Source organism: Vespula pensylvanica, chromosome 23 (genome assembly GCF_014466175.1).
Source record: "Vespula pensylvanica isolate Volc-1 chromosome 23, ASM1446617v1, whole genome shotgun sequence".
Taxonomy (NCBI): domain Eukaryota; kingdom Metazoa; phylum Arthropoda; class Insecta; order Hymenoptera; family Vespidae; genus Vespula; species Vespula pensylvanica.
This window is the reverse complement of record NC_057707.1, coordinates 188,849-214,428: the sequence shown is the minus strand read 5'-3', so window position 1 is coordinate 214,428 and position 25,580 is coordinate 188,849. Positions and strand designations below refer to the sequence as shown.

The 25,580-nt window shown below is 31.0% G+C and overlaps 1 protein-coding gene across 1 annotated transcript; it reads left to right on the top strand.

Annotated features, from left to right (window-relative positions):
- Nucleotides 1-6,656: 6,656 nt before the first annotated feature.
- On the top strand, nt 6,657-25,555 carry LOC122636770 (icarapin-like). The gene is made up of 4 exons (XM_043828374.1): nt 6,657-6,969; nt 22,081-22,272; nt 24,740-24,861; nt 24,963-25,555. The coding sequence occupies exons 1-4, from the start codon at nt 6,903-6,905 to the stop codon at nt 25,233-25,235; spliced, it is 654 nt and encodes a 217-aa protein (XP_043684309.1). The 5' UTR covers nt 6,657-6,902; the 3' UTR covers nt 25,236-25,555.
- Nucleotides 25,556-25,580: the final 25 nt, after the last annotated feature.

Sequence of the window (25,580 nt, the reverse complement as noted above, 5' to 3'; positions counted from 1 at the left end):
TAATTAATTTTAACTTTAATTTCAATCTGATCTTACCTTACGCGATAAATAACAAACCACTCGCAATCAACGCACACACGTATCAATCCTTTTTTTATTCACAAAATCGGGCAATTGAATATCCGATTTTCATCACTAATATCGTGAGGAACAACACGAAGAATGAAGAAGGTGTTAATCAACAGCACTGTGAAACAATATATAAATGCTAAATAAAAATAATTAAAGTATGTTGTGGCGTTTATTTCTGCAATTTATATATTATTTTAAAAACCGTTTTTTATTCAAATTACATGATCTAAAATTTTAAACTTACTATTACATCTTTCATACGCTTTAATAATAAAAAGAAAAAAGAAAGAACATTAAAAAGATCTCTAGATATTATAATACAGCATATAAAATTATGGTAAAATTAAAAGAAGTAATTATAAAGCACATCAAGTTGTATAGCATAATAGACAGTTTTTTAGAATTAATAGCTAATTTTTTACATTAGTTGAAATTTAATCGAAATTTCTTAATGATGAATTTATTTCTATAAATTCATATGTAAAGAGCTACAGAAAGTATATGACAATTGCTACGTCCAAAAATTAGTTGAACACGATTAATAATGACCAGAGAAAATTCAAGAATATTATTAATATTCTAAACTAAGATAAAATGTATTATATAAAATGTATATAAATATACGTACGTGTATATATATACATATAATGAGTAATCTACATAATTCATATATTCAATACGCTGTTTGTTCAAATTAATATCTAACTTCTTATATAAGTTGAAATTTAATTAAAATTTCTTAAAGATAAACTTACTTGTATACACCATACAGATAGAGCAACAGAAGAAACTGCATGATAGACAGTTGCTATCAAATGTGATCAAGTATGTGTATATATAGCGAGTGTATGTATACATATAACTTGTATATGTAATTTGCGTATTCAATATGTAGTTTGTAACTTTTTATATATTAGCTGACATTTAATTGAACTTTCTTAAAAATAAACTTACTTGTATACACTATACAGAAAGAGAAGCAAAAAGTACATGATAGTTGCTATCGAATATGTTCAAGTCAACAGATTAATTAAATACGATAAATAAAAACTAGACGAAATTCAAGAATATCATTAATATTCTTGATTAAAATCAAATATATTTTTGTATATGAATATGTGTATACATATAATGTTATACATACAATATTTAAATATGATCTGCATATTCAACATATAAATGCTGCACATTTGGGAATCTAATATGATATAAGAAAGGATTAATAAACCATAAATGATTGAATTAAACTTATAATATATTATATATATATATATATATATATATATATATATATATATATATATATATATATATAATATATACATATATGTAATGTATGTATATAATATATATATATATGAGATGTATATATATATATATAAATGTAGACGAATAGAAATTAAAAAAATAAGAGTATGTCTGAACACTGTTGCATGTCTAGAAAACTGCTTACAGCAGCGAAGACTGCGTTAATAGAAACGAACGGGAAAGACGTGCCAAGGCCGAGCTCTCGATCGTCCTTTGATCGTATACACGTGTTTTTGATAGCCAGTATTTATCGTAATTCCTCAAATAATACATATACATATATACACATACATACATATATATATATATATATATATATATATATGTATATATGCGTGCATGCATGCTTACATTCACGTTATGTACTTAAAAAAAAAATAGACTTACGTCTGCATCGTGCAGAGAGGTTAGGTTAATATTATTTTTAACGACTGCGTATTTTTCTTTATTTTTTATGCATCTTAAAAAGTTGAAAAATATGAAATCGATATTAATAGAATAGAAAATTGGATACGTGTGCTCTTACACCTGTGTGTATAGAACATATCGATATGTTATGTATCTGTAACAGGGATATCTATATGCATGATAATGCGTACTAATGTCTATATGTATATGAAAATCGTATATAAGACGAAATACAATCAAACACGACTAATTAATGATAGATTATTCGTTAGAGCATCGTTAATAGATGAGAAAAGTATCGACATTGAAAAAATATAAAAAGAAAATTTGAAATAGGAAGCGTTGTTGGGGGACGTCGAGAAACTGAGATTTTATTTTGGATTTTTAAACAAGGCTATCCCACGACTTTCGACATTCACGCGTGAAAATCGCGTTTTGGACAATCGATTGATATATAAGATAAGGGTGTACGTTAGACAAAATATATTAATTGTCTATAATTAACAAGACGACGAAATTCTGATGCAATCGGTACCAAAAAATTATTCAAAATGACGGAGTCATTGGTAGTAAGAAGACTAAATGGATCTCCACGTGTATTCAGTGGCTAGCTGTACAATTATCCCCACGAAGATTATGATTTTTCGATCTATTATACAAGAAAATATTAAAAATATGATATACGAACTTAAAAACTATCTAAACCGATACTTTGTTAATCCAAACTATGAGAATCAATCATTATAGTTTGATATCCATAGAAATAAAGTCGAAAAATATGAAAAAATTTTGCAAGCAAAGATTTCCATCCGCGAATATCCTTTATTAAATAAATAATATTGAAAATTTATAAAAAATTATTAAATAAATATTTTAAATAAATATTGTCCTTGTTAAAATATTTCTCAAGTAGTTTTCAAAATATTATTGTTGTTAAATATTTATAAAAATGAAAGATTGTAGATTGAAATTTAAATATTTATTTACGCACGTGAAATAAAGTGGTTTATTCTTTAAAACCACAAAATTAATACAATTCTGAAAAAGAATCTAAAATCCAATTCGCTTCGTCTATTTCAATGAATTCCCTGGCGTTGAATTCTTTCGTCGAATTATAATCTTCTGAGAAAGAATGCGAAGCACGTGCCTAGACGATAAAACTTGGACTAAAAGGCAATCTTTTCCTTGTACCTTGAAACGTAAACAAACGTTTACAATAAAGAGAAATGCTGACGTCTTTCAAGACTGGTTGAAATCGCTTTAACACACAGAGAACTCTATTTACGAAAAGATAAGTATTATTAACATAAGAGTAGAATAAGAAAAAAACTATAGGACAGATTATCAGAAATAAAAAAATTAAATTAAAGAAGACCCATGAAAAAGAAAATTAAAAAATCATTACAAACATGTCGATAAAAAATGATTAAAAGATGTATCACGATTTTTAATTGAAACATCATTACAATCAAATAACGAAGTAAATAAAAATCGAGAATTTTGAAATCGAAACAAGAGTTTCAGAAAAAGAAGAAGATTCATATTTCAGATTAATGATAAAATCGAGGTAAATAATCGACGTTGATAAAAAAGAAGTATGATTCAGGAAACAAGTTTGCTTTTGTGAACGATTTACCTCTCCCTCTCTCTCTCTCTCTCTCTCTCTCTCTCTCTTCCTCTCTCGAATTAATATTTATTAAAACATGGCAGACACACTCACGTTGCACGGTCAACACGTTATGTCTGCGTGTATCAAGGCAACGAACGAAGCAAAGCATGCAAGCAAGCAGTATCTTTATTCTCGACGAGTCGTGGCCAATAAACGTCATCGATAATGGTTCCTGTATTCATAGCTCCAAGCGAATAGAAGAAAAACACCAAACGAGATCTCGCTTGCTTCATTCTTATCCATTGTCTGTGCTCAACGAAGAGAAAGAGAGAGAGAGAGAGAGAGAGAGAGAGAGAGAGAGGGTGTGGGTGAGGGAAAGAGAGGGAAGAGGAAAGGGTTTAGTAGGGAGGAAGGGAACTTACACTTCTCCCCCAACCTTTCCTTTTTTTCTTTTCCTTTCGTTCGAACGTGCGAGTCAAGCGAAAGAATTTCAATCCCAATACGTCCTCTCTCTCTGTTTTACCGACTGAATCTTCATTTCTTTTTTCCTGAAAAAAGAAAGAAATTAATGTTTAAAATTAAATAATAAGGAACAAAAAAAGAAATTGATTAAATATTTTAACAATTAAATGGATAGCATTCAAACTACGTGAAGAGAAAAAATGTATTGTGACAAAAGATATTGTATTTCATAAAATAAAAAAATTAAAAAAGTAATAAAGATAAAAAAATAAATAGAAGAGAAAGGGATTGTGTTTCGGAGCTTATAACGATTGTTTGGTATCTCACGAAAGCCATGACGTTATTCGAACAGCTTCGTAACAGCTCGTTTTAATACCGTGTTTACCTCTAATTCCGCATTCGTTTACGATACTAACAATTTGCAATGGAAATCATCGGTATCCAAATATTCATCTGTGATCTCACGTACATCATAAATTATTGTGTGTATGTACCTATATATATATACATATACATATACATATATACATATATATATATATACATGCGTGCGAACTCGATGTATACACAGTCCATAATATAAACAGTATTAAAAAATAAAAAATAAAAAAAAATATTTCCTATATATATATATATATACATAGATATTGTTGATAAATAAAGAGAAAGCTGTTTCACATAAAACTTAACTATATTCAAAACAAGTTAAATATTAAATAAATTCTAATTGATAATCCTTGTATACTAACATATTTTCAATCATGTTTTCTTATTTCTATTCTCAAATAAAATATTAAAGAACGCCATTTCGTTATCTGCTACGATGTGTACAGATGTACGATACACAGATATTCTCTGTAACAGTATTGAGTATAAGAAAGTGTTAATTATTTGAAAAAAATCAGGGAAATCAAATTAATTTACCAAATATTAGTACATTTCATTGGTAGAGTTTAAAGAAAGAAGTTCTAATATTTTTAAAATCTAACGGAAAATTGGAAGTAAAAGAAAAACGTAAGTATGGACACGTAACAGTTACCACGTTAACGACAAAGATGAATACAAAAGCACATGAAAGTCATTAACTAGTTATCTTAAGACGATATGATAAAAATAATAAATAATTAATGACTATTATTATCATTACTGACTAATAACCTAGTTCTTCTTTATATTTCTTTTTTTTTTTTTTTATTTTTTTTAGCAAAGAGATACGTATGCATATAACACGACAAATTCATAATGAAAATAATAAATTTAAAAAATGAGCTCGACATGCAACGATATTATCAATGCACGTACATTTTTGTTATTTCAACTATATCAAGATTTCTTAAGTACAATAATATGCGAACTATAAATATATAGTAAATATATAAATAATGTTATATAACTTAATTTATAAAAAATTTCAGCGATAATTATCACATTACATCGGTGATACTCTTTGAAATCAAAGATTCTCAAACGCATTCTTGTTCAGGCGCAAGAGTGGAATGACGATCGATTTAACTCGTGCATCCACTCATTCGTCTTATTAACTTTCATGGATTATAGCTTTCGTACGGTCTCTGCGTTACCGACGGAGAGTATTAATGTCACTTTCGTGACCAATTCTGACACTACTCTGTTAACTGAATTTGATAAAATGAAAAATGAAATCAAATCGATATATTTTATCCTAAATTGGGAACCATTGGAATGAACTTGAAACTGTTAAACCGTTTATATTAATATGCATATAATTAAACATTTAAATATCCTACAAATACATTCTAATGCATAATCAAATTAATAAATATTAAATTAAATAATTAATTGTATTCGATATATAGTTACTCGATAAATAATTAATTATATTCGATATGAATAAAATTGTTATAAGTAAAATTTATTGAATCAATTGGAGTTATAAAACGTTTTGCATCGATAGAAAAGATTTAAAAGGATACTACGTCGTAGAATCTCACAACGTTTTGTTATTAACCGTCCTATATGTTCCTCTAATTCTCCATTGTTCTCAAGGGTATCCAAGCTCTTCGTAGTAACATTTACAGGTCGCTCGTTATCGCTCTAGTGACTCATGAATCACAATTCTATAATTAGTCAAGATTATACAAGTATCGAAATAAATTTATTTTCCTATCTTTTTAAAAAAATTTACTGCTATCAAGAAATTTCCAATTTTCTAATTAACGAAATTACAAAAAAAAAAAAAAAAGAAAAAGAAAAAGAAAAAAGTAGTAACAAATTCTACAATAAAAATAATCGTCGAGAGATAAAAACAAAAAAGTAGTAAACCAAAAAAATATAACGGAAACGAAAATGAAACGATAAAAAAGTACAAAGAAGCAAGAATAAATAAAATAAATCTTGTATAAGCACACATACATACATACATACATACAAACGCACGTAAAATAAAAATGTTAAGTAACGAAAAAAATACGTATTTAATTAATGCTTATATAAATACTTAAATAAAGTAATGTTCATCGAAAAAGAAATAAATAAGAATAAAAGAAAAGTATTAAATGGAAAAGTGTATAGAAGCAGACGAAACAACCGTCCGCAAGAGCGACATGAGACGAAATGAGAGGGGCTCGAGCCAACCTAGTACCACATGACTCATCGGGAGTCACATGATCGGTCGGTAGCGGTACGCTGATTGGTCGACAGTCGCGGACCGCGACGACGAAGTCGACGGGCGCGTATACGCGCGGCCGAGACAAAAGTCTCGCGAAATGACGGCGTTCTACGATACAAGAGCGTACGTTGTTTTCAAGCGAGCATAGCGAGTGAGTGACCTTGATTCCTTCGCCAACGTGTTGTATAGTCGTTCGTTTCGTGGGGGCTAAAGCCGAGAGAACCCGACTGACGACTACCACTAGTAATTCTCATCGTCAGTACGAATTCAATCACCGTCCTCGAAACAACTTCGCAAGTTTTTTCAAACGAGTTTCGTCTTCAAAAGATTTCTTTTTAATTTTGTTTTTAACATTTTTATTTATTTTTTTTTTTTCCTCAATAAGTGAACAACATCATGAAGCTCTTTTTTAACATTTATATCATCGCTACGTGTTTCCTTGCATTTTCTTATGCATTTCCTGGTGAGTAAAATATCATTTTTTTCTCACTTTGCTTCGCTTTTTTTAAAATTATTTTTGCGATAACTAGTAAACAAGTATTTACTCGTGTTTTCTTTTTTCTCTCTCTCTCTTTTGTATTATCTGCTCTCTGTTATGTGCTTTGAGATCATTGAACATAATTTGAATTCTTTAATTGTAATTTTTTGCCCTCGTTGTTATCGACCAAGTAAGGTGAATGAGTCATCTTTTTTCATTTTCTCTTATATTTTTTTTTATTTATTGCTATAAACTCGAATGGTCGCAAATTACTACGATCTTGGATTTCTTCGTTACATTTTTACCCATCGAGTAAAATCGATAATTCATATATATTAAGTCTTTTCTTTCCTTAGCTGCTACTTTACATCGATAATATTTTTATCTCTTTTGGCCCGACAAAACGAAAAAATGGCGTTATCAATATATATATACATATACATACATACATATATGTGTATATATATAGACACACACACATATATATATGAACGTTCGAACGGAAATAGATCGATACGTCGTTTCTCTCGCTTGAATACTTGAGTGTAGTATAAACAATAAGATCGAAAGGTTATCCGTTGACATTTACATATATGTACGTACCAAACAAAGATATTCAAATGTAGGTTATATTCTATTTGCGCATAATGAACGAAAAAATGTGTGATTAAAAAACGATATATCGATGAACAATTTCGAGAATAATCTATAGATCGTTAACGTGGAATAGTTGTTAACAAAGAAAAGTGACCTTTCGAAACTATACAAGAGAATGATAAAACGAGAACGACAGAGACAGCCTTTAGCGACGATATGTGTGTATCGACTGGAAGCTAATTTAAGTGTCGTAAGACTTTACGATTTGCGAACAAGGGGAGAAGATTAAATTCAAGTTTAAAGGAGTGGCCATTTTAATCCAATAACGAACGTCTCCATCTATAATATATTTCGAAAGACATTCTTTCGCGTTCGATGTTTTTTTTTTTTTTTTTATATAGATAAATATATTACGTTATTCATATCCTTTTAGCCTTCTATAATGATCCGCATGATCTATAATCTATGATGTATACAATACCGATGTGTTTTATAAATGACTGACATTTTGAGACATGAAAGTAAAATGAAAAGAAGATTACATTCGCCTCGTTCTCTTTTCGATTTTTGTAAAAATACACGGAGCTTGTATCGGAAAATATAACTAACCAATGAGAAGGTATTGTTGTTTTATTGGCAGCTTTTCGTGCATTTCTCTCTTCTCATCTCTTTTCTTCTCTTCTCGCTTTTACGTCAATCCGAAGCATCATATAACGTTTAGTAAAGAGATATATCACACGATCGTTTCCTCGTCCACGCTCCGTTTATTTTCCCCCGATATGATAGTCACACAGGTTGAGAGAGGGTTTGAAACCTTTCTCTTTCTCTCCCTCTCTCCATCTATGTACTCCTTTCGAGATATACGTTCGAGTCGAAACGATCGCCAAGGGGCACTAGCAGAAGGTTTTGAATATTACAAAACGCGTCGTTTCAAATCGTAACACGTGACTAATTTCGTTATTACGAATAAATGTTTTGAACCCTAAGTACACGTTATATCATTTAACTATTCTATCTACGCGAGAAACTTTTATACGCTTTGTTTTTTTACATATTTTTAGTTCCATAATAAATGTTCAAGAATATATATATATATATATATATATATATATATATATATATACACGCGGACGCGCATATACATTTTTTTATTTATACATCATACTTTCTTTCATTTAAAAATAATTAGAAAACTAAATAAAATTGTGATAGAACTTTTTTGTGATAGATCTAGTGAAACAAATAAATACGATAATATTAACGATTCCATTTTCCTCTTGCTATTTGGATATTTAGTTGTCCCCAGAAATAGCCAGAGGGAAAGAAGAAACTGGAATCACGTACGTCAATCACGCTCTGTTTATCGTACGTGTGCCGATCGTCCCCACTTAGATTGAATTCTTTCCCTCGGACTAATATGAACAGTAGTGCTCAAGTTCTTACAGAAGGAAGAGGGTTTCTTCTATCTCCCTCTCTTCTTCTTCTTCTTCTGCTTTTTCTGCTTTTCACCCTTCTCTTCTTCTTCCTTCTCGTCTTCGTCTTCGTCTTCGTCTTCGTCTTCGTCTTCTCCTTCTCGTGATAAATGAAACTTTTCGAGGGTAGAAAACCTTTTCCGTATGGTCTGTAACCCACCTTACTCGGTTCGTTAGATTCATCGCTTGATATACACGTAACTTCCTTCTCTTTCTTTTTTTCCCCCTGGAATAAGGAAAAAAGAACCATAAAAAAGTGATCAGGATGATAAGACAAATCAAATTTTTTTTTTTAAGAGAATCATTTTAGATTTTCTCTATTATCTTATGTAACATGTTCTTTTATTTAGTTATGTTTTAAATAACGAAGATATATATGAACCTACATTGTCGATTAGTACAGTATGGAAATTTAAAAATAAATAATAATAAATAAAAATAGAAAAATATAAGAGAAATCTACGTATTATCTATTATAATATTATATTTGACAAATAATTATTAGCAATGTCAAAGTGAAAAATTAAAAATGACACTGAAAAAAGGGGGGGGGGGATTAGTAAGAAAGAAAAAGAGAGAGAGAAAGAAGATAAAAAGGTGCATTCTCAGGCGAGAAGAGAGGCTTTATGATTCCCAAAGAAAACGAAATTGAAACGGTCGACGACTTTGTAAGGCCGTCTTAAGTACGAGACCCCGATCTTTGAATCCGTTGAAACTTTTCTTTTAACTTTTTCGAATGGCGGGTCTCGAAAACTTCGAATCGACTGCAAGTAAAAGAGAAAAAAAAAAGAGAGTGGCCCTCGGCGTCCAATTATAAAATTCTTTTCCTTTCTCACGACTTCCACGAGCATCGAGATAAAAAATATATATATACACACGCGCGCGCACATTTATATAGACATATATAAGTATAAGACGAAACGAAGAAAATGAAAGAAATTTTTCGACTTGGCCTCGTCTTGGATTCATAACCTCTTTAAAAAGTTTAACCGAAGAAGCGAATGTCCATTAATATTTCGTCATCGTCCAATAAGCAAAACCCTTCTCATTCATATATTCACACGAACGTATACACATATTAACGGCTATTCACATCGATTCATAGTTCATATGTAAACTCACGCATAATACTCACACATAAATCCATAAATGGATCCAAAAGTTTTCTCATACGAAATGCTTTTACTTGTCGAATAGCCTTCTCACACCATCTCTCTCTTTCTATCACTCACGCGCGCGAAACGTCAGGCGCGTGTATACGGACAAGATTCAAATGCAAATGAAGATAGATATGTACGAAAAAAGTGTTGATAATATTTTATTTCTTTTTTTTTTTTTTTTTTTACAGACATTTACTATCTCTCCATGATATTAACGATTGTTGTATTTATAAAATAAATTATAAGTACATAACTTGTAATATTGTTAATACTTTTTTAACGTAATATTTAACTTAATTGTACGTTAGCATTAAAGATAAAGAAGTTTTTCAAATTTTCGAATATCTTCTTTTCTGTTGAAAAAAAAAAAGGAAAAAATTCGCCTATCGATTTAACATTGCCTTCTATGGGAAAAGAGCAAACTACTTACGTATATAACGTATTTGGATTCGATTCACGACATTTGTCGTACCGTTATATGCCTTTCAACACATGCTGCTATGCCGGATGCATGAGTTGTCAGGAAGTCGAGTCGAGTCGAATCAACCAACGAGCTTCCACTGCGTCCGTCATCGTCCATGTTGAATTCGCGTGACTTCGTTTTCCAAACGTTTTGCACGGTCGATAATTAGCTTGACATTACGTTTGACATTTTCCGTTAGAAAAACGTTCGTTCGAAATAAAAAAAGAAAAAAAAAACAAACAGAAAAAATGATAAATAAATAACTCGATTCCAATTATACGTACAGAAGAGCCGAGTGATCTCGTTAAAGATGCTGACCGTCCATTTCTCCACCGTAAAGCTAGTTAACCTCAAATACTACCTCAATTTCGTTCCAAGTAACTCGCCACTTCGCTTTTGCATTTAAATAACGTTTACCGACCATACACTCGTATACAGGGTGACTCGTTTCTATCTGTAAATAAATATACTTTGATGAAAATATTTTATAAAATAATCAAAATTACCAATATTTTGGCATTTTCACTCTTGTCATTTATACTCATATGTACATCGAGTGATTAATTTCGACCTATAAATAAATACACTCGACAATATTTTGTAAAATAACAAGATTACATTTCTTTCGACATTTTAATGTCTTATTAAATAAAAATGAAATTTGTAATTTTGTGAAAGTTTGCTAAACAAAACATATTCGTTCATGAATGATTTGGGCCACTCTGTACATGCATACGTATAGATAAATGGCTCGTATCTGTAAGCGAGGGGTGAGGAAGAGAATGCAGTCGCATAAGTTTCTTTGACCGGTTGGAAATTCGACGTGGCATACTCCAACGAAACTGATGGTCACCAGCACGATAAATACATTACTGCCATTGCTACTATCCAGAATCATGGAACTGAGATTCTCACAGCTTTTACGACTTTCGATAACGTACCGTGAAAAGTATCTTTCTGGACACGAGTGCTCTTCAATGTTTCCAAGTGAAAAGATATTTCGAACTTCCTCTCTCACGAGTCCTATGAAAATGTTTCAAAGTAATATGAGAAAAAAAGAAAAGAAAAAACGCATCCTACCGCGATTCAAGTTCGTGATTTCTATTCTAACCTCAAAATTCAATACTTGTGAAATGAACAAAATTATAAAAAACAAAAAGAGTGATTAAAAAGTATCAAACATTATCTTATAAATTCCAACAATTTTTCTAATTTTATTTTAATTTTACTCTATAAATTCGATCTTTTGACCCCAGCAAAGATATGTTAGTTCACGTAACAAACCTTTTAAGTATGATAATCAAGTGAGGCTGGATTAAATGCAGTAATTAGGATTTCCGTACGTTAAACGTGGTCAGTGATGCATGCCGACAACCAACAAAGTGAATGCCCTACTGCAAACATATAAGTCGATGCTATAATCTCAAAGATAAATATATACATATTATTAATATATATATATAATCAAATTCATACCTACATCTATGCTATATACGTACAAGGTTTGTTGGGACCGAAAAGTCCTAGATGATTTTTGAAATCAATTATTCTATTTTCAAGATTTTATAGGCTCATAGTTTAACGATCCGAAACAGAAATTGGCCTAAAATATCTCGAAAGAAAGGATTGATTTTTGAGATTATCTAGAAACTTTTGGCCCACCCTCTGTACCCGCGCGGGCGTGCGTGCGTATATGTATGTATGATGTACATATACATATATATCGCACTGTTCTTTTTTTAGCGAGTAGGAAGACGAGAGAAGAAACGTATTTTCTTGTGAAAATTACTGGCCACGTTAATATCGTGTTTCTGTAAAACCACGTAACGCCGTAGTTCGTGGCATTATTCGTAAAAATATTTGTTGAACGTGCTTGAAACATGTATGTAAGAGAGTGAGAGAGAGAGAGAGAGAGAGAGAGAGAGAGAAACAGAAAGACAAAAAAGATTTAATTAAATTTTCTTCGCATTCCAGAACACAGAAAATGATGTTGTTATAACTACGACATTAAAACCGTTGCTATTATCCTCCCTCCCCTCCCCTCTCTCTATCTCTCTCTTTCTGCTCTTTAATTCTTTTTAAATAAATAAATAAGTCAATTGTTTAATCAATTAATTTCTCTTTATTTTATTCATTTATATATATATATATATATATATATGCATCTTTTTCTGTCTTACGAAAAAAATCAGGGACTTTGAAAATCGAATTGAACAGCGTCATGAAATAAATAAAAGTTCTTATCGGTCTTATAAAGAACGGGTATATTCTCTCCGTTCTGTTTATCCTCAATTCAATATTTTTCCCAAACTTTCCACCTTCACCTCTTTTTCTCCTACGTTTGCCGTCTCCCGATGGTAGAAAAGCTTTTATCAATCGAATATAGAAAATTATTATGGATATGACGATTTTTCTTTTATACATCTATACATTATAATATGAGGGATTCGAAGGATGAGATAGATAGTAGCTGTAATAATTTATCTTGATAAGGAGAGAAGGATAATAATAATAATAATAATAACAACAGTAATGATAACAGTAACGGTATATGAAATGCAACTCTTTCGATGTTTTTTTATTATACACATGCACTCACACAGTGTGTGCGTGTTTAATAAAAGAAAAGTAAAGTCTCTGGATTTGGATTTTTCAGACGGACAATCCTGTTTGATCTCTCGATTCTTTTCGAAATAATGAAATGTTGATAAAGATTTTATCCTTATACGAAAAGTAACATTTATTAGTTTCATTATATTTAATAGAAAATAAATAATCACTAAATATTGATAAGGGTATCAAAAATGTTACTTGATTTTACAACAATATATTAACCGACAATATTACACGTATACACATATACAAGATAAATAGGATAGTTAACAAAAGTTTTCTTTATATTAATTAATTTTCACATAAAAATGTTAGTTTTAATCGGAAAATATTATTTTATTGATGCAACCCCGTATATGTATACACATATGCAAGTTGCATGTGAAAGGTCTCTACCTGTCTCTCCGTATTTTTCCATTATTTTTCTGAAACGTAAACTACTACCGCTGGTGTTACATATATATATACATGAACACACACACATACACACACCATATATGCTCAGTGGAAAAACTGGTTTCCCAAGTTTTCCTTAATCGTTCTTAATGGATCGATCTCGAACGTAACGAACGTCAAGTTCAATGCAATCGTTCCTGTAAATGTCATTCTTCGTTCCGCATTGTCCATACGTTACAACAATAAAAAAAAAAAAAAAAGAAATTTATATTTATGCAGTAGGCGAATCAAATATACATATAGTGTGTGTGTATGTGAATGTTTTTTAGATTCGTTTAATTTTACATAAATTTAAATTTTATATTATAAGCTTATTTTGCATCCAACTAGATTTTTTTTATCGATAATAAGAAAATTGTACTATCAACATAACAATTACCGACGTATGGTAAAAAATGCCAAACATTTTTCGTAATGAAATTTAATTTGTTTTTCTTTTTTAAAATTACGGTTAATTTTAACGATATAATCATAAATATTAATATGATATTACAATAAATTATTATGGTACATTAATTAATACATATGTTATATTAATACTGTAATTAATAGTATAACGTATCATACGATACAATATTATAAATTAATTACAATATTCATTTATTTTAAATTTCAACAATTAAATAATATAAATAATAATAATATACAAACACGAGCGCGTGCACTTGTATATGTATATGTAAGTGTGTATATATATATGTATATCATGTATTCTCGGTCGTCGCAAATTAAGTTAGTTACGTCATCGTTACTGTAGTTGTTAGTGCATAGCAGCATCCAAAAAAAAAAGAAGAAAAAGGAAAAGAAAAATAGCGAAAAGTACCGTTCGACAAATTTCAGAGTAAGACTTGGAAAGAGTGTAAAAGAGTATGAAGATGAGTAAGAAGAAGAACAAGTGGAACAGCTACCAATTATCGACGACCGTAGTCGGAAGTAACACTGAAGGACTTGTTCGTGTCGTGCAAAGAAAATCATCCTTACGAATAAGTTCTTTCGTCTCTCTCTTTCTCTCTCTCTCTCTCTCTCTCTCTCTCTCTCTCTCTCTCTCTCTCTCTTTCTTCCTTGCTAGATCTTACTAGATACTCGCACTGAATAATAATATGGGATAGATATACAGTAGACTAGTCCACAGCATCATTGTGTAACAAGCATAGCTGAGGAATAGACGATATCTTTCCTCCGCATAGAAAATCCGCGTCAGCAATCTCGATCGTCGAGGAGTTTGGATTAGGACGAATTCAAGATGACGAGGACAACGAGGAAACTGAATCGTTATTATTTTCCTAAGAGTTTCTCTTTCTCCAGGAATGTGTGTGTGTGTGTGTGTACACGATGAGCGAGAGTTTCTAGTTAATTTTTGTAAATCAATTACTTTTCTTCGACGCTTTTATAAACTCATATTTTTTGTCAGATCTTCAAACTGCAATCCTAGAAGCTGTTAATATAATATGTATATTATGTTACATTATTTTATTTATTTAAATTTAAGATAGTGAAAATGATTTTGATGGCAGCCCTAATAAAACGCACACGGACAAGAAGACAAGAACTCGTTTTCAAATATAAAAGCACACAATTAAACAAAATGGTTATAAAATCATCAAAGTAGCCAATGGAAGCATTTCTAACAAATGAAACCTAGAAACGAAATTTGAACGATCGATCTACATACACATATACATGTGTACATGCATACAAAGAAAAAAGGAAAATAATAACAAAAAAATTATTTAATGCGAATGAGTAAGCAGGATAGAAAATTACATTACGTTAATAGAACTTTATTAGCTATACCACGTCCACAACAAAATGCAATATCCGTTGAATTTCAACTCCAATTTAATACGCATGCGCACACCCGTTCAATCCCCTCTCTTTCATACGCATTCATTTCTCTCTCTCTCTCTCTCTCTCTCTCTCTCTCTCTCTCTCTCTCTCTCTCTCTCTTTCTCTCTCTTTGATACAAACATGAATACGTACGTACATATATACATGGCGTAATCGGTCAAGCCAAGGCACAAGCTCTTACGGCGACATTTTAACATGTGACGTTTTCATACACTGACTTTGCAATAAGTCGTGTCACGAAAGGAAACAAGAGAGACAGAGATGGAAGATGCACATGTTTGCTAGCTGGATGCATGCATGCATGCATGCATAGCATATAATTGCAACATAACCGGAAACACGTGTACGTAAAGCCTGCTTTCACCACCTCTGACCCTTTCTATACATCTGTATATATATCTATATATTTCTCTCTTCCTTTATCTTTCGCATAAATATATGTCGATCGTTGCACATTCACGAATGTCAAGTACTTCCAAGTTATTACGCCTTTGACATCAAGTACGTACTAGTATTAGGTACTTTCGCGCGCTATTTCGATTCCAAGCTTCATAATACCTCGCTTACCAGTTTCTCTGTGTATATGTACGTATGTATATTTATAGTTTAGTATGCAGTCAGATTAGATCATACATATATACACTCGCATATGTACATGAACACAGCATACATGCATACACGCGTGCGCGCACGTAAGTCATCACTTGCCGAAGAACAAACTTTGCACGGAAAAAACTGTTTTACCGACGGATTTAGAACTACTCTTCCCGACTTTACTCGACAATATCGACATTTATTTTTTCTTCCTTTCTTTTCTTTTCCATGACTGCACTTAGTCTTTTCCAAAACCACAAACGAGTTTTTTCCGTTTTCTCTCCTCTCTCTCTCTCTCTCTCTCTCTCTCCCTCTCTGCTGCATTTATATTTATCTGAGAATGAATCACCGAGCGTGTTAAAAATATTAAGAACAGATTTTGCTTCGCCAGTCTCTCTTTCTTTCCCACTCTTTTTTTCATCTCTCTCTCTCTCTCTCTCTCTCTCTCTCTCTCTCTCTCTCTCTCTCCTTCTTTCGATTTTGAAAACGTTGAAATTATTTAATTGCTTTATTTGCTTTTCTATTTTTTTTACTTCATTAAATATTAAAAAGAAATCAAATAAAATCTATTTATTTTGTCTGTTAATAATCACGTGATTCGTCTATTTTTAAATCACATGACCTATACACAAAAAGCGCAATATTCGATTGAAAATGATTAATAATTATTAATCATATCGTTATAAACCAAATTTTTTTTTTAATTAATATTCATAGTTACTGAATAAATAAATAAATAAAAATTTCATCTTGAAATATTTTAAGTTGTAAGAAAAAACAAAGAATATCTTTCTAAAAACTTCACACACGATAGAGATTCAATCTTACCGATTTATAGAGATCTACTTTACTGACATCATACCTTTGTACTTAGTCATTTATTCAGAAAACAATACATTTACTCGTCCAATCGGATCAAATGTTGAACTTTAGTAGAGAGTAAAGTAGTTCCTTTCGGAGTACCACAACAGAACATTGCTCTTAATATATATCGAATTTAATTCAGATTAGCCATCGAAGCTCTTATATATAATGTATAATGTACATGTATATATATATATATATATATATATATATATATATATATAAAGAGAGAGAGAGAGAGAGAGAGAGAGAGAGAGAGAGAGAGAGAGAAAGAGAAAAGATAAACATGACCGAAAGAAAAATAGAAATACTTCGTAATTCGTTAATAACATACGATTACAACATAACCTAATAACGTTGCAAGTAATTAGCTATAGGATAACACTCATTCGGTCGGTAATATCGCATTACATCCTCTCTAATTAATAACCCTACAAAGATGGGACAAGCTATTGATAAAAGCCAGGGGAAACGTGAACGTTAAACGTAACTACTAACTCGTCGTTAGAGTATTATGTAATGAACGGGGAAACGATTTACGTAACGTTCTCTAATTAATTTGTTAGTTACTGTGGAAAGGATATTTATTGTACGTCTCGATTTGTTTAGAAAAAAAGCCTAGAATTACTAAGATTTGTATCCTTGGTAAAATCAACCAATAAATAGACAAAAATAAATAAATAAAAATAAAATTATATATAAAATTCTATTTAATAGATATTATTAATTAATGAATTAATTAATTGCTAAAAAGACACTCTATGTGTATAAGGGTAATCCATATAAAGTGTTGCAATATATTATATAGTATAGCAGCGTATAGTAAAGTTACGCATACACATGTGTGTATATACATTATCTTCCTTTTGGATACTTAATAATAAATAGATGCGTAGATAATTTGAGTAGTTAGATATGAGTAGCTTGGGTGTTCGATAAGCATCGGTGAAGAGGGATAAGCGTCGATATAGAATCGTATCGTTAGTATATCTTATCGAAGGTAAAACACATCGGAACTACTGTGATCCTTGCATAGACATCGATGGTACGACCCAATTACCTTGGTTACCTGCCGTTAATTCGGCCAAACTATAAGCCGTAGGAGGAAATGGATGCTTCGACTTCCGTGCTCGAGCGAATCGTTCAGCGTTCCAATTAAATTCTCTCCCATGCCATCCTCTACCCCATCCACCTTCACTCAAATGTATCCTCTGATTGACGAAACGTACAGGCGAGAAAATAATTAATTGCCTGACGTTTCCGGATAAACATTACCGTTGCTTTATTTATTCTCCTTGCCGTGAATTTAAAGGGAGAGAGAGAGAGAGAGAGAGAGAGAGATGCACTTCATTTGCCTAACTTTACCGATAGTAAAAAAGTGAAATAAAAAAAGTAAGTTACTAACTTGAAGTGATAATTCAAACCGAACAAATTTTCAAATTTTAACATAATCAATTGAATAATATATATAGATATATTTTTTAGATTATGCATTATGTTAATCGCGTTTAAAATATTTTTTCTAATCGAAACAATATAATAAGTAAATATACAAAAGAATGATATAAACGACGTAAAAGAATAAATTACGAAAACTCGGAATGGATTTTATTCCTCTCTTTGGGGAGTGTAAAAGATTGAGGAGAAGCTAAGAAGACTTTTCTTTCGTAAAAATGGCGCTGACTTTCTAGAGAGACGTGTACTTTATCGAGAAAAAAAAGGAAATGGAATTTTGCCAAGGCCGATATGCCACTAGCAGCCGTTACCACCACCACCACCCCTATAGTCGTCTATTTTATTCTTTAGTCAATGACACTTGGTGCTGAACACACAGCTGGAACCTCTACTACGTGTTTTCTCTTTCTTTCTTTCTTTCTTTTTTTTTTGTTTTTATTCTTTTTTGTTTGTTTTCTTTTGTTCTTTTTTTTTGGAGATCTTATCGCATTAAACTCGCTTAATGTTTCTAGAAAAAGAAGAAGAGAGAGAAAAAAGATTAATAATAAATAATCTCAATAAATCGATACGATTGAAGTTTCTTAAAAAGATCACCTTGTATGTTTATGTAAAGAGTATATATGTATAAAGTGTTACAAGCAATTTCTAAAGAATCGATCAGATTTTTCTTAATATCTGTATGTATGCGATCCTTAATGAATGTACAAAAAATAATGAAGAAATATTAAAAGTTATAAGATACTACTCATTTTATAAGAAATACATATATATATACACGAACTGATTTCGCAGAATGCTTCTACCGATTATCCAATTCGCTCGCTTAGTTGTCAATTGCGCGTGACGCAGGCGAGATGTAGGAGTCAATTTGGGTCAATATAATCCCCTCGCGGTAATGATCACGAATAAAATCAAAAGAGAACTAAAGAGAGAGAGAGAGAGAGAGAGAGAGTAGATTAGCAACATTACTTGTTCCTGTCGGAACAAAAATTGGCAGATTTGGCGATCAAATTTTAGAAACTACATAATTTACATAGGATGATTAAGATGATTAATGATAGATATGTCGAATATGATAGAAATTATAAACACGTTTCTATTGTAATTATTTTGAATTTTTTCAATAATCGAATTCCATTTTTTGATCGTGACGAGTACGATAAATACAATAGATTTTGATCGATAGATGATTTTTTCTTTTAATAGCTGTCTTATTCGTAAATATACTCGAATGGATAAACATGAATTCTCTCGCGAGACAGTTTACGAAGCGTCTTCGAATACAAAGGCAGGTATCAATTAACAAGGTGCATCGGATGGATACACGAGAACAATATTAATCTTGCGCGAACCGATCAGCCATGTAACTACGTTCTGATTATGATCGACGAGAGACAACGTTCCTACATACCAATAATATCTGACAAATAAGAGAGAGAGAGAGGGGGAGACGTACAATTGCATTAAACGTTTAATATTATCAAAATTGATAACATTTAATGTAAATTCGATCGATTTTTCAAAACATGGATTTCTAAAATCTTATGTTAGAAACCACCGTATATATAAACATATATACATACGCACATAGAATATGTTTTTTACAAGTTTCAATTGTATCGTTTTATCGTAATCATTTTTTAGTAATCTTTGATATGAATATACAATAGTCCACATAAAAAAAAAAGTGTTATATATTGTTTTTATTTACAGCATTCGAAATATTGAAAACAAATGAAAAGAAATATAAATCATTCAACATGAAGATAACTCTTATGAAACATATAATAATATTATATGTGCATATCGCTTGATGTATTCCTTCCTAATAGAAATACAAATTTTCACGAATATCTTCCAAGATCTGACATGGCTTTAATCGTTCGACGTACTGTTCAGACATACCGCCTGTGTACTATAATGTTTACAAAGAAATGTATTACGCATCAAGCAACGTTGCAAATAAACGAAAACAAGATCTCTCTCTCTCTCTCTCTCTCTCTCTCTCCCTCTCTTCCTCTCTCTCTCTCTCTCCCTCTCACCCTCCCTCTCACCCACTCTCTCCCTACCTCCCCCCTTACATTGTTGCATAACGAATAATAGAAGATTTGAATCCCCAGGAAATAAGAGGATTTCATCGTTTTACGATTTCATAATTTCATGATTTTCAACAATTTTCTAATTTTTCGTAGAATCAAAAACTTTTGTTATATTATAAATTTATGTCTATCGAAGAATAATTAGCCTAGCTAAAAAATAATTATTATTATTACAACAATGTAGTTATTTGAAAAAAAAAAAAAAGCAAAGATAAATATGGGGCAACTTTTATAATAACATTTGCTTATAAAATGTTGTATAAAAATTACAAATTGTAAAACTGCAAACATTGTAATAATAACGATAATATAAAATCATAAAAAAAGAAAGAAATAACAGGAAGTAACGAAATAAATTTTATAAAGTCACCTTTATAATAAAATTCTCACGAAAAATAGCAAATTTAAGTATCGAAATAAATAAGGCAAGTACTCTATCAACGTTCCGAATAATTTTGACAGGTTGGATAGGGGGCTATTGGGAGTCAAAAGTATACACACCAAAAGCATACACTCCATACAGAGAGAAAGAGAGAGAGAGAGAAAGAGAGAGAGAGAGAGAGAGAGAGAAGGAGAGAGAGGAAGAGAGAAAGAAGAAGGAAGAGAGAGAGAGAGAGAGTCACATATACCAATACATTCTCTTTTCAATAGAAAATGACATTAATCATCCAGCATTCGAGCGATTCAATTCGAATAATTCGCGCGACTCACTCGAGCATCCCCTTGGAACTTGGATAGCTTCGACGAGAACGTATGGCTCGCTCTATACCTACGAGCGCGTGCGCGCACACAGATAGATACACATTTATATATGTATGTTCCTTTTAAGGAACTCACTATCGATCGCTCTGAATTCCAGAACGATACCCACCCACATGTCATATATCGGAGAGACACGTTGCTAACCTTTTTGGGGACGTTCTTAGAGCTGTTACGAATAAGACGTCACATTTTATCCCTTTAATATATAACGATACACGATTTGATCGATTACCGACTGAGTCGATTTTAGATAAAATATTTCGACTTGATCTGATCTCAAAAATACATTGACCTTTCTATCACAATTTTGATAACTATACATTCTTGGTAATAACAATTTTTTGTAACAAAATTGTAACTCTGTTATTGGTCACTTCGATCCAATTTTTATTTTAATTAATATGAAATGTATGTAATTTTACATATAAAGAATATTCTGATACAAACTGACCCAATTGTTTTCTTCAATTTTCTATTTATTTTATTAAATAACGTGTTTGCCTTTCGGGATTGAAATGACTTTATTACCGATGATCGGTAAATACGATGCTTTATTTATCGACATCGATTATAATTGCGTTAAAACCAATGTAATTGCGAATAAATTAATTAATACATTTCTATAATTCTTTTGATTTTTTTGTTATTGATTTTATAGTTTTTCAGTGAAAATTGTTAATAATAATTTGTTTGTTCTCTTTTTTTTGTTTCAGCATTCGACACGTCTGAGGAAAGCGACGAGAAAAAAAATGTCGATACGGTACTCATTCTTCCCGGATCCGACATGGACATGTTTGGTAGGCCAAATATTCCTGGATTATCCGATTCTTCCGATTCCGATGAATCATGGTCTTTGTTTAGGCCAAGCAGCGTTAATTTCGATTATCTAAGACAATCTTTACGTGGTAAGTATATCATTATTTCATTACCATTCTCGATTTCATGTTTACAATTTCTTTGCAATAAATATACGAAAAGATTTTTTTAATAATAATTATAAAAATCTCTAGAAAGAAATTAATAACGAAATTGCTAACAAAAATATAGAATAACTAACAAAATTACTTGATAATAAATGTGCCAATGCAATTATCATAATATTACCGTTACTTGGATGGTTTTACAGGAAAAAAAAAGAAAAGAAAAAGGAAAAAAATCAATTTCGATCAAATTTCGTTTCTTGTTTGCTCAGAATTAACCCGTATTACATGTGACAACTATCATCACTTGATGGCTAATTTATTTCTCTCCTCCACAATGATAATATGAAAACTCAGCCTAGCGTAGTGTATATACTTATGATTAAAGTGTTCTTTCTTTCTCTTTCTCTCTCTCTATCTCAAATTCACAAATTCCAAGTTTGAAAAATTATAATTTTACGTGAAATTTTGCTCATTTTTAAAACAACAGTAATAATTCAGTGAAAAAACAAAATGAGACGTCAACGTAAAAACGGTGTGAGAGCCGCTCGATTAATGGACAGAGATTTTCAATAAAATCGTTCCTTTCATATAATATCGAGTCTCATAACGAATTATTATTCAAATTCACCTGACGTTGTCCGCCATTTTGCGCAAGTTATTTTGATTGACTATGACATAGTATCGTATAGAATGATGACGAGAGTAAAAAAAGTGAAAAGTTGAGAGAAAGAGACCGAAAGTTATCGGCCGAGAAATGACCAATTGGGTTTGTGGATTCCAATTTCCTACTCGTCAATTTGACCATTATTATTCAAGGACGCAGAAAGGCTTCTACCGTTCGATGCGAATTGACGTTCACTGATTAAATGATCTTTTTCCCATTATCTCTCTCTTTTCTTTTTTAACTATTAGGATTTCACCAATCGGTCGAGAAATAAAAGTGATATCGATCTTGAAAACAAAAAATTATTTGATTACTCTTAAAGAAAAGTAAATATTGACAGTAATAATCTCAATCGTTGATTATGACATACATAAACTTATATAAAGTATATTTTTTAATATATATATATATATATATTTAATAATTAAAAATTAAAAAATGTACATAATAAAGAATAACTGAATTGAGAAGACTTGAAGTCTTTTAATTTAATAAAATTAGAATAATTTGAAATCTTTTAATTTAATTTAAAATTAAAATGCTTTCATAAATAAAAAAATGTTCTTAATATCGCTAAAAGTTTCGACAAATATTTCACTGGTTCAGCAAATAGTTTTAAAATGGGCCATCTTGTATATAAGTACATACGTATTGTACAAGATCCGTCGACTCGAGGCGATTATCGAGCTTGAAGATGTCGGCTCCATGCCAACTATGCGCTTCCGTGAAATTAATTCGCAATGGCGTGCTACGAACAGAGTTAAAAAGACATTCGAGTAATTTATTATCTTTTAAAGAGTCCTTTCGAGAAACTCGTAAAACGAATACCGTGAAACTATTAGACGTACTCATCTTGATAGCAACAATAATATTAGTATCGATAATGTATGACAAAAGTAAAAAGAAATGTGTAAATAAAAAAAAAAATCAAAATCGAAGTGTTCTACTACATCGAAGGCAAAGGAAAAATATGAATTTTCTCGCGGCGAGAAAAACTTAAAACAGATTCAAAGACGTGTCACGTTTCGTATCTAACATAAAAAATTATAAAGGCTATATTATTTTGATCCTTAAGGTATATGTGTAATACCTAGTTACTATTCTTATGGCTAGCCTTAATATAATGCACCTTAAATCGCACCGTTTACCTTATGTCTTGGTAATATACCTGTTGCAATGCTCGGAACTTTATAACGTCCACCTTTTCTCGTAAAATAACCCTTCACTTTAAACGGGATAATAAATGATTCGGTCTTGTTCGAATTAACTTTCCTTTCATTATTGCGTAAGAGATGGCCTCCTATCGTGAACGTTCGTCGTTTTATAAAATCGGGAGCAAGATGATACGAAACAAAAGAATAAAAAAATAAATAAAGATAAAAATTGTGTACGTAGTCATTTTCACCTCATAATGAATAACGTTTGTTTTAATTATCTCGTGTCCGTTCGATCACGAATATAGGAATTAAGTATAATCCCGAAACGAAATTGAAACTAAAAAATGAAATCAATTATTAATTCCTGGAAGATTAAAATCCTTCGTAATCGAACGTTATGAATATATAAACGCCATATTACCGAAAACCCTATGTAATATGGAACGTTAATTTAAACGAGAAAGTGGCCTAGAATCGTTAACTGAAGATATGTACTATCTTTTAAAAGTATAAAGAAAAAAATATTACCAGTAATGGACGATAATATAACATATAATAAAGTATTCGGATATATATCAGGTGTATATCAATAAAATTTTATAATCTTTCCTAATTTATACTTTTTCAGAACTGATGAAACGACTTAGAGATCACATGGCGGATATGGCGTCAAATTTTCCATTAAATTCTGAATTTGTAACACGTTGGAATAAAATTCCTGAAGGAGCAAACACTACTTCTACCACTAAAGTAAAACAATTTGCTCTCTATTATTATATCTTATATTGGTAATATGTTGTAATATGTTTACTATTATTATTATTATGATTAAATCAATTGTTTAATTATAGATCATCAATGGGCACGTCGTGACAATCAACGAAACGGTTTACAGCAATGGTAACGACACAGAAGGAACGATCATTCGTGTACGTGTCATCGACGTTAAACCTCAAAACGAGACGACGATTCCTCAAGAAAACGAAAATGGAACAGTAATTCCAACGTCTACGATTACTCCTACGGAAAATGATAACGAGGCTACAACACCACAACGAAGCGTTGAAACCGTAGAAGAATTCGATAATGAGATACCTAACCAAGGAGACGTCTTGAAAGCTTAAAGGAAAAAAAGAATAGTCATTTTTACAAAATCTAAAACCTCTCCAATTTTCGTGCATACACACACACACACAGACACAGACACACACATGCGCGATAAACAAACCATCAGTAATAATACAATGAATTGTGTATCCATTTAAAAAAACAATTACTATAATAGTGTAGCGAAAACATCTATAATATACGTGAAAAAAAATATATATATATATGAAATAATCTAATTATGGCGTATATTATATGTAGATGGTGGTGTAAGCTTAGAAAACATATGCATGCGGAATATAAATGTATATTTTAAATATGTGAATGCTATTCCGAATACAACATTCTTGTAATTTATATAT

Bases quoted from the DNA above. Each gene is read 5' to 3' on its own strand.
- LOC122636770 (XM_043828374.1), top strand. From the start codon at position 6,903: ATGAAGCTCTTTTTTAACATTTATATCATCGCTACGTGTTTCCTTGCA. The intron at 22,273-24,739 runs GTAAGTATATCA...ATACTTTTTCAG, and splicing joins TCTAAGACAATCTTTACGTG to AACTGATGAAACGACTTAGA. The intron at 24,862-24,962 runs GTAAAACAATTT...GTTTAATTATAG, and splicing joins ACACTACTTCTACCACTAAA to ATCATCAATGGGCACGTCGT.